The 13,030-nt window shown below is 42.2% G+C and overlaps 1 protein-coding gene across 1 annotated transcript in view; it reads right to left on the reverse strand.

Moving 5' to 3' along the window:
- Positions 1 to 12,097, reverse strand: part of Pola1 (DNA polymerase alpha 1, catalytic subunit) — a 314,048-nt gene extending 301,951 nt beyond the window's left edge. Inside the window, exons 1-3 of the mRNA XM_042670176.1 lie at positions 12,015 to 12,097; positions 5,918 to 6,045; positions 339 to 435 (exon numbers count right to left, since the gene is read on the reverse strand). Coding sequence (XP_042526110.1) covers positions 339 to 435; positions 5,918 to 6,045; positions 12,015 to 12,057 — 268 coding nt within the window. The 5' untranslated portion in view covers positions 12,058 to 12,097. The remainder of the gene's footprint in view (positions 1 to 338; positions 436 to 5,917; positions 6,046 to 12,014) is intronic.
- Between the last annotated feature and the right edge of the window lie 933 nt (positions 12,098 to 13,030).

A 13,030-nucleotide genomic window follows, 5' to 3' on the forward strand; every position in this document is an offset into this window, starting at 1 on the left:
CTAGGCAAGTACTATGCCACTAAACCACATTCCCAGGCCTCCTAATCCATTTTGTTGCTGTTGTCAGGGATTTGATCCTGGGTCTCACACATTCTCTCAATTCCTTTACAGCCATTTTCTGGAGTACTGATACTACATATCATGCCTAGATCCTCCAAAATGTCAACTAGTCAACTTCCTCTTGTTCTGCTTCCTTATCCTCAAATAACTAAGAAAATCCAAACCAAAATATGCTCCTAACAATGCACTGCATCTACCTAGGCAAAGCAGCAACCTCACCACATTGGACTCAAGAAGCAACTAATACAATGCCTGCCAGGTGTTTTCCTCCCACATACCATCATCCACGATCCAGTCATCATCCTGGCGTGCCTGAACCAGCTTTGAATACTGTTCTTCATCAACTTCTTCATAAACACTTGTGAAGTCCTCGACCTGCCATTATACAAGTTTGAGAAAAAGCTTCAAATGAAGTGAAAGTGTTAAACAATTCTGATGAAAAAAAAAATGTCAAATTGAAACTGGAATGGCAGCCTGACGGAATAGCTGCAACCAAATCATGAGTTCTGACATTCAACACCACCACAGGGTTTTCCTTAAATAGACATCAATTAACTTAGTATTCCTTTTAGGTGGGTGTTAACATAAGATATTAAATGATTCCATTAGCATAATACACTTGTCACACCATCAATTACTCATCTACTTCATAAAAAACAAACTGAATTATAGCCAATTCTTCATTAGCTGCTTTGGGGATTATTCACTTGTGATTTCTAGACTGATTTCTCCTATACTTAGCAAACCTGAAAGGCATACCACACCCTTCCCCACTAACTGATGGATGAGCTGCAAGTACACAATAATCTTAATAACTCAACTAAAATTCAAAGGAAACTTTCCCTCGTTCATATCCCTACAAATATTAGCAAAACAAGCATATTCTGTATTCTACAAGCCATCAAGAAATGGAGGTTTTGGGATCTCCATCATTCTCAGGTTTTAGATCTACACAGGAGCCAGGTGCCAGGGGCTCACTCCCATAATTCTAGCTACTCAGGAAGCTAAGATGAGGATAGCATTTAGAAGAAAGCCAGTGCAGGAAAGGCCCTGAGACTCAGGGCCAGAAGTGGAACTGGGGCTCAAAGTGGTAGAGTGCTAGCCTTGAGCAAAAGAAGCTCACAGACAGGCCCTGAGTTCAAACCCCAGGACTAGCAAAAAAAAATGCACAGGGAGGAACTTTAACGCAGAGCTATTTGAAAGACCAGAAGCAAGCCCTCCAATCCCAAGGCTGCCAGGTATGAATAAAAAAGCAGACCACCTCTGCAGTTAAAGTCACAAATGGAACAGATGCACACCAATGCTACAGCTGTACATGGTGACACATCACAGACTTCCCAGATGAAAAGATGATGTGACAGTTAGCAAGAGCTCATAGACATCTGATTAAAATCCCTCAATTTCTTTTGAGCAGGGACAGGAGGGGGAAATTGGGGAAAGCAAAGGAAGAGGTGGCATTGTCCAAAAGAGAAATGTAAACAATTACCTGAATTGTGAAATGGTAATCCCTCTGTACAACACCTTAATAATAACAATAAAATTGGGGGCTGGGAAGGTGGCTCAGTGGTAGAGCACTAGCCTTGCATGCATGAGGCCCTGGGTTCGATTCCTCAGCACCACATAAGCAAAAAGAAAAAAAGCCGGAAGTGGTGCTGTGGCTGAAGTGGTAGAGCGCTAGCCTTGAGTTGAAGAGCTGAGGGCCAGCGCCCAGGCCCAGAGTTCATGCCCCACGACCGGACACAAAAAAATAAAAATAATAAAAAAAAACAATAAAATTATGTTTTTAAAGATAATAAACTTAAAATGTGGAAAGGTTAAAAGAAATGCCCCAATTTCTGAAGAGTTCTGACTTTTTCAAATGAGGTATGGAAAGAAACAACTAATTCTACCTGAAGCACTAAGACAAAAAACAGCTTCCAACTGTGGGAAGACCACTAGATTTCTACCATACCTACCAAGCTTTTGTTTTCAACTCTTTTTTAACTTGTTCTACAGGTATCACTGGCAAATGCTGATGTGTCCTTTTACTACTGAATAATACAAGCTACTTACCCTACCATATTAAATAAAGAGCGGTTTGGGGTTTAAGGAGGTATTGTCACTTTTTGTAGCACTAGGACTCAAACCTTAGGGCATCGCACATGCTCAGCAAGTACTCTACCACTAAGCTATATCCTCAGGCTGCAAATTAAGTTTTTAATAATCCAGAAACAAAGAAGTCCAACTAATAATGATTACGCTGACGAAATTTTCTTGGAAGGGTAGCACAGTTATTTTTATTAGTTGAAGACATAGCTTGTCTTTTACTTAAGAAATTTACTTAAATACCACCAAGACATCATGGAACATTTTTAGAAAGTGATTTTGAGCCAGACACTGATGGCTCATGCCTGTATTCCTAGCTACTCAAGAGGCTGAGATCTGAGGATCACGGTTCAAAGCCAGCCTGGGCAGAAAAGTCCTATGAGACTCTTATCTCCAATAAACCACTCAAAACCCTGGAAGTGGTGTTATGGCTTAAATGGTAGAGCACTAGCCTTGAGCTCAAAGAGGTTGTGGCAGTGTCCAGGCCCTGAGTTCAAGCCCCACAACTGACAAAAAAAAAAGAAAATTATTTTAACTGTTATATTTTAGCTGTGCTAGGGTTGGAACCCAGGACTTTGCACATACAAAGAGAGCCCTCTACCACTGAGTTATATCTCCAGCCTAACATCTGGGCACTCTCCCTGAGCTGCTTCTGCTCAAAGCTAGTGCTCTACCACTTGAACCACAGTATCAGTTCTGGAATTCTGAGTGGTTAATTGGACATAAGAGTCTCATGGACTGGGGCTAGGAAGGTGGCTCAGTGGTAGAGTGCTTGCTTTGCATGCATGAGGCCCTCGGTTCAGTTCCTCAGCACTACATAAGCAGAAAAAGCCAGAAGTGGGCTGAGGCTCAAGTGGTAGAGCACTAGTCTACAGCTGAAGAGCTGAGGGAAAGCACCCAGACCCAGAGTTCAGGCCCCATGACCGACAAAAAAAAAGTCTCACAGACTTTCCTGCCTAGGCTGGCTTTGAACCGCGATCCTCAGATCTCAGATTCCTGAATAGCTAGGATTACAGGTGTGAAGCACTGTCACCCAGCAAATGTTCTTTTTAAAAAGTATAGTTTGTAAGCTGGGTGCCAGTGGCTCACAGCTATAATACTAGCTACTCACGAGGCTGAAGTTTGAGGATCATAGTTCAAAAGTAGCCCAGGAAGCAAACTCAGTGAGACTCTTATTTCCAATAAACTACTCAAAAAAAAAAAAAAAAGGGGGGGGGGGGCTGGGATGGTAGCTCAGTGGTAGAGTGCATGCCTTGCAAGCATGAGGCCCTGGGTTCGATTCCTCAGCACCACATAAACAGAAAAAGCCGGAAGCGGTGCTATGGCTCCAGTGGTAAAGCGCTAGCCTTGAGCTGAAGAGCTGAGAGACAGCGTCCAGACCCAGAGTTCAGGCCCCAAGACCGGCAAAAAAAAAAAAAACCCCTCAGAAGTGGCACTGTGGTCCAAGTGGTAGAATGCTACCCTTGAGCAGAAGCAGCTGAAGAGCTCAGGGACAGCACCCAGGCCCAGAGTTCAAGCCCCTAAACCAACCAAAAATAAATAAATAAATAATTAAAAGAACGTTGCTAGGGCTAGGGGCATGGCTCGAGTGGTAGATAAACCCGTTTAACAAGCTAAGGCCAACTTCAATCCTTAGTACTGCAAATTAAAAAAAAAAAAAATTGCCATTGCTCACCATGAATTCCTAGAGCAATATAATTAATACTGCAGAGTACAAAGGGAAATTAGCCACATTTTGCCAACATTTCAAATGCCCCCACAGAATTCCTTTATAGAAGTACCTACATTAAAAAAATGTTTTATTCCTGCTTCACTGTAATCCTTTTAGCAACCCGTTATGATCTGGTTGTCTCGCTTAACTTAAATGAACGGTGCCAAATGGCAAAAAATCCCCCTCTATTTTTCTAATTGCCCTATACAGTACAGGCCGTGGCTAAACATGAATATTCCAAAGCCAAATTGCCTAGGTTCAAATAAAGGTTCTGCCACCGTATCACTAAAATTTCCTGTGCTCAAATCTATCTAACCTGCCAAATGTTGATAACCATACTACCTAATTTCATATGGTTATTGGAAGGATTAAAATGACTAAACATATTGGTAAAAGCACTTAGAACAGTGCGTTAGCTCAAAAAGTATATTAGTTATTATTTTCTAGTCTTTAGTTAATCACTTGATAGCCTTGGCAGTTAAGATTCTCAAGGAACACTAAAGATAAAACTGTTATGTAGATGGTAGCAACTCTGGTTTTTATAGATGGGCCATGAACAGTGAGTAGAAGAAAATGGCCCAAAAAGCATCAGATCTAATCTTCTAAGCAGGATGTGGAAGAAGTAAGACCCAAGTCTCCATTGCCACTCCCCTTACAAATAAGATTAGAAAGAACAATTCTATTTAAGAAAGCGTTTAGGGGCTGGGAAGGTGGCTCAGTGGTAGAGTGCTTGCCTTGCATGCATGAGGCCCTGGGTTCGATTACCCAGCACCACATAAGCAGAAAAAGCCGGAAGTGGAGCTGTGACTCTAGTGGTAGAGTGCTAGCCTTGAGCTGAAGAGCCAAGGGACAGTGCCCAGGCCCAGAGTTCAGGCCTCACGACCAAAAAAAAAAAAGAAAGCGTTTAGGCCTGCAAATGTAGCTTAGTGGTTGAGTGCTTGCCCAGCATGCATGAAGCCCTGGGTTCCATTCCTCAGTACCACATATACAGAACAAGCCAGAAGGGGCACTGTGGCTCAAGTTGTAGCCTTGAGCAAAAGAAGCTCAGGAACAGTGCCCAGGCCCTGAGTTCAAGTCCCAGGGCTGGCAAAAATAAAAAATAAAAATAAAACAAAAGTGTTTAGCTTCACTGCTTAATACCTTAAGGGTAAAATAAAAGCACTTATAAATTTCTCCACTAAAGCCACAGGACTTACCAGAGATGTAACATGCTAAATAAAGCAAAAATAGAATTACTTTCATTTTGGGGGCTGGGAAGGTGGCTCAGTGGTAGAGCGCTTTCCTTGCATGCCTGAGGCCCTGAGTTCGATTCCTCAGCACCACATAAGAAAAAAGAAAAAAGCCGGAAGTGGTGCTGTGGCTCAAGTGGTAGAGTGCTAGCCTTGAGCTGAAGAGCTGAGGGACAGTGCCCAAGCCCAGAGTTCAGGCCCCACAACCAGACCAAAAAAAAAAGAATTACTTTCATTTTGATTTTAAAATCTTCTATCTGTAAAGTACCTTGTAGGAACTTCACAGGATCTAGCACTGTCCATAATTTGTAAATCTATCTCATGCTCACATCTGGTCAATATTAAAGAAATACTATTAGCTAGGCACCAGTGGCTCACACCAATCCTAGTTACTCAGGAGGCTGAGATCTGAGAATCGCAGTTCAATGCCAGCCAGGGCAGGAAAGTTCTTGAGATTCTTATCTCCAATTAACCACCAGAAAACCAGAAGTGGCACTGTGGCTCAAGTGGTAGAGTGCTCACCTTGAGCTGAAGAGCTCAGGGACAGCTCAGGCCCAGAGTTCAAGCCCCACAACCAACCAAAAAAAAAAAAAAAGAAAGAAGAAAGAAAGAAAGAAAGAAAGAAAGAAAGAAAGAAAGAAAGAAAGAAAGAAAGAAAGAAAGAAAGAAAGAAAGAAAGAAAGAAAGAAAGAAAGAAAGAAAAAGAAAAAATACTATTATTTTAAAAAACAAAACATGATTGTTTTTAATCAGTGACAAAGGTGACATAAGATTATTTGCAGTCTGTGAATTAAATAAAGCATAAGAGAAATTTTAAAAAGGGGTTACTTACTTCATATTTATACTTCTCACCAGCTTTAGCTTTTTTCAGTCTTTCTAGAGCTTCCTGGCGCCCTTTCTTTGATTTTTTTTCTCTCCGGGCACGAGAGGCTACAAGACTCCCGGAATCTTCTGACACAGCTGGAAAGAAAATCCAGGTTTACGTGAGATGCTACAAAACTGTCAGCCATCTTCCCTCAAAAGCAAACATTTGTAGACAATAATAATACACAATGTTTATATTATACAAATGGATCCTTTTAAAAATGCAAAGTGAAGCCGGGCGGTTCAAAGCCAATTCAAAGCCAGCCCAGACAGGATAGTCCGTGAAACTCTTATCTCCGATAAACCACCAGAAAACCAGAAGTGGCGCTGTAGCTCAAGTGACAGAGCGCTAGCCTTGAGTTGAAGAGCTGAGGGACAACGTCCAAGCCCAGAGTTCAAGCCCCACAACCGACAAAAAAAAAAAAAAAAATGCAAAGTGATTCACAAAGCTCGTGGCCAAGTATGCAGATCTTATGGCTCTTCAGAAAGGTTCTCTAAGACTGAAGCCACCATTATTTTTTCCTCTAAAAACAGGAAATGTTAAATTCAACTGCTAGCCCCACAAAAATACTAGAGAAGAGAAACCAATCATTAGCTTGTCTATAACCTTCCCATTTGAAATGACAGGTCACAAGTAATCTGGAAGGTCATGAAAGGACAAATCATTTTGTGTTCTATTAACACTAAAAAGGATTTAAGAAGCATCTGGTCTTTGAAAAGTACTAGATGGTAAAAGGGATATAAAGATTAAAAAGGCATAGTCCCTATACTCAAGAAAACTTACACTCTAATAACGGAATAATAATAAGTAACAACTGGCTCTAAAACAATATTTATTGAGAAGTAACATATGTCTTAACAGAGGTTTAGAGTACATGAGTTACAAAGAAGAACTAGTTTAGGAACTGGGATTTTTTTGTTTTTTGGTTGGTTGTTTTTTGGGCTTGAACTCTGGGCCTGGGCACAGGTCCCTCAGCTCTTCAACTCAAAGCTAGTGCTCTACCACTTAAGCCACAGCACCACTTCTGGTTTTCTGGTGATTTGTTGGAGATAATAGTCTCAGGGTTTTTCCTGCCTGGGCTGGCTTTGAACCGTGATCCTCAGATCTCCGCCTCTGAATAGCTAGGATTACAGGTATGAGCCACCGGCACCCAGCTAGGAACTGGGAAATTTTTAAATGATGGCAGTGGGAAGAGTTCATTCTGTCATTGATTCCAAGGCCTGTCAGGTACATTATAGGATGATAGTAAGAAAAAATTACAAAGATTAAGGCAAGTGGTTTATGTCTATGATCCCAGCTACTCAGGTGAAGATTGGGAAGATCATGGCTTGACATCAGCTCAGGTAAAAAGTTACCAAGGTAGCAAGCCCTATTTCAGCTGATAAGGTGAGGTAATTCATGCCATGCCACCAAGGAAGCATGAATATAAGAATCACAGACCAGAGCTGGGAAGGTGGCTCAGTGATAGAGTGCTTGCCTTGCATGCATGAGGCCCTGGGTTCAATTGCTCAGCACCACATAAGCAGAAAAAGCTGGAAATGGCGCTGTGGCTCAAGTGGTAGTGTGCTGGCCTTGAGCTGAAAAGCTGAGGGACAGCGACCAAGCCCAGAGTTCAGGTTCCCCACCCCCACCCTGGGGCCCCACCACAACCGACCAAAAAAAAAAAAAAAAAAGAATCACAGTCCGAGCAAACATAGGCAAAAACACAAGAGATCCTATGTTTCAAATGGCAAGGCCATGAGTTCAAACCCCAGTAATACCAGTAACAAAAATTTACAAAGGAGGCTGGGAAGGTGGCTCAGTGGAAGAGCGCTTGCCTTGCATGCATAAGGCCCAGGGTTGGATTCCTCAGCACCATATAAGCAGAAAAAAAAGCTGGAAGTGGCGCTATGGCTCAAGTGGTAGAGTGCTCACCTTGAGCTGAAGAGCTGAGGGACAGTGCCCAGGCTCAGAGTTCAGACCCCACAACCGGACCCAAAAAAAAAAATTTACAAAGGTTACTAAGCCTTTTGTCAAAACGACGGAAACACCAGAGGGTCTCAATAATCATTTATTCAACTCTTGAACCATTCATGCATTGGTCATTATAAACTGGCCACCCCACACACATAACTGAAAAGAATTTACCCACAGAATCAGTAACCAAGTCAAGATGACAGTGCTGCCTAATAGCCATGAGTTTGGTGAGGCCTAGCACAACTGCCAATTTATATGTAATTAAGTATGCTGCTGTATTCAGTACTAATTAATTTACTTAAAAGAGAAGGTACAGACAAGAAGACAGAGTGATAATAAGCATCCTAAATTTCACCTGCACTGGAACATTCCTAATAGTGTCAGATTTTTAAATTAACGGTTTGACTGAAATAGAAGATACAATTTAAAGAACATGTATCAAATGCTGGCAATAAACCCTTGAAAACTGTATCTCAAAGGTGAAGTATAATTAGAGATCTTATTTTTTCTGTCTATTGTTTGACTTTCACATTTGACTTTTAAATCCATTTTCAGAAAGACATTAAAGTAAAAATTAAGGAATGCAGGTACTTAAGGATGACAGTCATAAAATCTTGGGTGTCATTCAAATTATTTAAAAACTCTGGAGAAGTCCTACATGAAAAATTCTTCGAGAGTGTTAAACATGACCAGTGAGAGTGAAAAGCTAGACTAAGCCTATTCCCTTAAGAATTCCTTGACTCCTGATAAAATCTCTGGTATTCCGTATTAGAGTGCACTTACCCACAGGCAACAACGTTTTACTATACAGAGTTTACACACTTACAAATAACGTAGGGATGCCTGTCTCAAGGGGATACACAGTAAAACAAAGCAAAAAGGCCTGAAACTAGTAGATAACATAAATATGGTGCCACAGAAGAGGTAAGATCATAATAGGAGGAAATGCCCAGAAGATGGCCATTCATTTTGCCACAGAAATCAGGTTTTCACAATGGAGTTCTCCAATAGCAGCCTGAAAAGAGTAGAACTTCAAAATGAGAAGACAGGGTAAACAGTGGCACAAGCCGAGAAAGAGAGATAAGTCAAATTACAAATAATGAAAATACAAGTATTTGTTTTTTTGCTTTTTGGGTCCCGTTGTGGGGCCTGAACTCTGGGCCTGGGCGCTATACCTCAGCTCTTCAGCTCAAGGCTAGTGCTCTACCACTTGAGCCACAGTGCCACTTCCGGCTTTTTTTCTTTTTGCTTATGTGGTGCTGGGTAATCGAACCCAGGGCCTCATGCATGCAAGGCAAGCACTCTACCACTGAGCCACCTTCCCAGTCCCTGAAAATACAAGTATTTGGAAACGGAGAAAATCATTAGGGAAGACCAACTTGATGTGATAGTGTAGCGCAGGAGATCCAAGAGATTATGAAGTGGCTCTGCCATTTAGTGAATGACATGTGCCCACCAGTTAGCCTGTGTGGACACCCATCTCTTTTGGCTTCATTTGGATTTGGGGGAACAGGACCCTATTATGTAGCCTAAGTTGATCTAGCATTTGAGTTCTTCCTGCCTTAACTTCCTAAGCACAGCAATTGCAGTTATGTACTACCTAGCCCCTTATAAGCCTTAAGGGTTCAGACACTATATCCCACTACAGAAGCTGAAAGAATGTGCTCTTGCCCAGACTACTTTCCATCTAAGTCTTGGGATCTTAAGATAGTTTCTACCAATCGGCAAAAGCTGCTGGGACTTTTAATTAGAGGCTAATACTAGATTAAAGAGGATTTTAGAAGTAGCAAGGTTTAAGCTATATCACCAAGTACTTGATCATAGCTAGCAATGACCCAATTTCATGACACAGTTTGAATCACTTTTTCTGTCTATGCAGATCCCCAGACAGGATTTCTAGTCCAACTGGATTTCTGCAAACAACATTGTATTCTAATCAGCTAGTGATGGTTCTTGTAACTTTTTTTTTTTTTTTTTTTGGGTCCGGTCGTGGGGCCTGAACTCTGGGCCTGGGCACTATACCTCAGCTCTTCAGCTCAAGGCTAGTGCTCTACCACTTGAGCCACAGCGCCACTTCCGGCTTTTTTTCTTTTTGCTTATGTGGTGCTGAGGAATCGAACCCAGGGCCTCAGGCATGCAAGGCAAGCACTCTACCACTGAGCCACCTTCCCAGCCAGGTTCTTGTAACTTTTGACAAAGAATTCTAATGTAGTGCCTCCAACTCATCTGGAAAGTGGGGATAACCATTTCTTCTCTACAAAGCTATAAAGATTAAATGACCAAAGCTATCTTACTTTGTACTTAGAATACAGGAAAAACTCATTTAATATTGTATGTGTACAGGATACAGAGTAGTCAAACACACGCACATACATACATCCCACACACATACACCCCACACACATCACACCTTGCCTAGCAATACCATGCTCTAGCTTCAAGAAGCAAAAACAAAGGAGTTCTTCAGAAGATTCACTATTATCTGTATAGAACTGGATGCTCACCAACTTGATTCCACAATGACAGAAACTAAGTCCAGTCTATCCATCAACTGTAATGCTTGGCAGTATGCCTTTGCCTAGTAGGTACACAATATTTACCAAATGGACTACTGTACCCACTTTTTGATCCTTTAACTCTTTTCATACACAGTAACATTATAGACCTTTCAACTGTTCACTACCACTGTTAAGACACTCCACCTTTTAACACTTAATTAAAAACAAAAAACTTTTTAGGGTATGTGTCTAATGTTTCATGGAGCTTAGTTTACAAAAGAGAATAAGTACGAAAAAATCCAGTTACAAAGATTCAAATATTTGGTTCAAAATTACCATCTGGAGTACCTCCATTCTCTCGCAAAGCAGACACTAGCCTGCAGCAAATCTTTTGAGATAACAATTTGTCGGTCTGCTCTAGAGGAAAAAAAATCCCAGCCACAAGTCCCCAGCAGCTACTTAATCAACACCATGACTTTAAAAGGGGTCTCAAGATTGCACAGCTTCCTCCAGCAAGTGATTTCTTGATGTTCACAGATGGAGTACAGTTTTTAGGGTGAAGAAAGGGCTTAGTGGCAAATCACTGACAGAGGACTGCCAAGACTTCACATACTCACATCCTGCAGCCCATTTGTAATCCAGGCTAGTCAACTCTCCAAAAGAAATTGCCTTAAAAAATGGAAGGCTAAAGAACAAATTGAAATCTGTGATTTACAACTAGTTGAATGCAAAGGAAGCTGATTAGAAAGCAAGTGCTCATTAATGGTGATGCATTTTGAGTGACAGGAACTAGGGCTAAGAAAAAGGAAGCATCTGATTTTTACGTTAGAAGTTCACTGAATCAGGAAAGTTCAAAAATCAGAAATCAGACAAAGCCATTTGCATTTTTTATTCTATTTCTGGAAGTAAAGGATTATCCTTGACAGACCGATATACAGGGCATCGGAAATGCTGCTGATCTAACGCTATTTTTTCTTTAAGAAACTTCACCCAAAACGACCAGATTTAAACATGTTTAATACGCAGCACTTAAAGATAACTTTCCAAAAAATAATTTGGGGAAAAATGCTTAATAAATGAAGTACAAAAAAAAAGCCATTACTTAAAAGAGATAAAATTCATCTGTATCTAGTGACAACAGTTCGTTTTTTACCGGCGTGTTACAATGTATAGCCATTTCCCCGGAAGTTCCTAGAAAGGAAGACGCACAGATACTGTTCTAGCCCTCAAGCAGATACCTGAGGTGAAAGCTGTGACATTCTTTAGGTCTGGTCTGGAGAATGACTCACCTAGACCAGTTTTCATGAAGTTGTGTCCAGCACGTGGGTGCGACTCACCAAAGGAAATAAAGGTAAGCGAATGTGGAAACAGTCTCAGCAGCAAGGCGATCCTCGGGTTCGCAAAGAGCGAACGCCAAGCAAAGAAGCCCTATCAGATGCCCTAAGTGTCCCTGCTCAACACCATCAAGGTCAGCGCCCAACAGACCATCGGGCAATTCGGACACGCGCCTCCCGCAGAAAAAAAGACAACGGAGACCCTCCACCACCCGCAGCTATGCCATGGTCCCCACACTCCCAACCCGCTTCGCTGAGCGTGGAGTTGGTCCTCACCACTTGGCTCCACATCACCGTCGTCACCATACACTGGAGCCATGGTCAAGGAGTCTCCTAATTCCGCGCCAACCTGCCTGAAACTGGCGCGGGGGCAGAGATAGGCGCCAGCCCGAAAACCAATCAGCAGCTTCGGGACGCTGCAGACTTCCGCCCGGAAGGCCACTGACGTGCCGCGCCGTACTACGCCCCGCCCCTGGCCTTCCCGCGGGCGCGCATTTGGCGCCCTGTGATGACCCTTGAGGGAAAAAACTAAAAGTATGGGCAGGCCAGAGAAGAGCTGGTGAAGAAGGCGGTCGGGCTCTGAAAAGGATCTTCCTGGGCACTCTGCGCAGGCGCACGTACACTATTAGAAAACACTAGGGTGCGTGGAAGTGGGGCTCTCTGGTTCTGAGAAGTGATTTCCCAGAAAAAGACGCGCGGGCGGGCAGAAAAGCCGGTGGGGCTTGCAATCTCTCACCTTCCCCCAACGTGGAAACGTGACTGCCTACTGGTTTGCACTCTTGAGTTTTGCCCAACACTATTCCTCTCAATGTGAGCAGTCTGTGTGATTAGATGTGATTCTAAATGTGTGTATATACATATAGAAAAGCACTTAAAAGTTTTTGCACCATCTTAACCAAATAACCCAAAGTAGCATCACCAGTAAGCCCTAATTGGACCTCAAGTACCTACTGATGTGATACGCTTGAAAAAGGAATAACATCATTTATATGGTTCTTGCAACAAAACGTATAACCTGAATCTAACCATTACAAAACAATCAAATGCTTGGCTCACACCTGTAATTCTAACTACTCAAGGGGCAGAGATCTGAGTATCATTTGTTTGAAGTCAGCCTGGGCAAGAACGTCTATGAGACTCATCTCCAGTAAACTACCAAACAAGCCAAAAGTTGAGCTATATGGTAGAACTACTTCCCTTGAGCAAAAGAAGCCCAGGGACAGTGCCAAGCCCTGAGTTCAAGGCTCAAGACTGGCGCAGAAAGAAAAGAAAGAGACAGAGACAGGGAGGGA

The sequence above is a fragment of the Dipodomys spectabilis genome, unplaced genomic scaffold (assembly GCF_019054845.1).
Source record: "Dipodomys spectabilis isolate Male_0828 unplaced genomic scaffold, ASM1905484v1 ptg000526l, whole genome shotgun sequence".
Lineage (NCBI taxonomy): Eukaryota > Metazoa > Chordata > Mammalia > Rodentia > Heteromyidae > Dipodomys > Dipodomys spectabilis.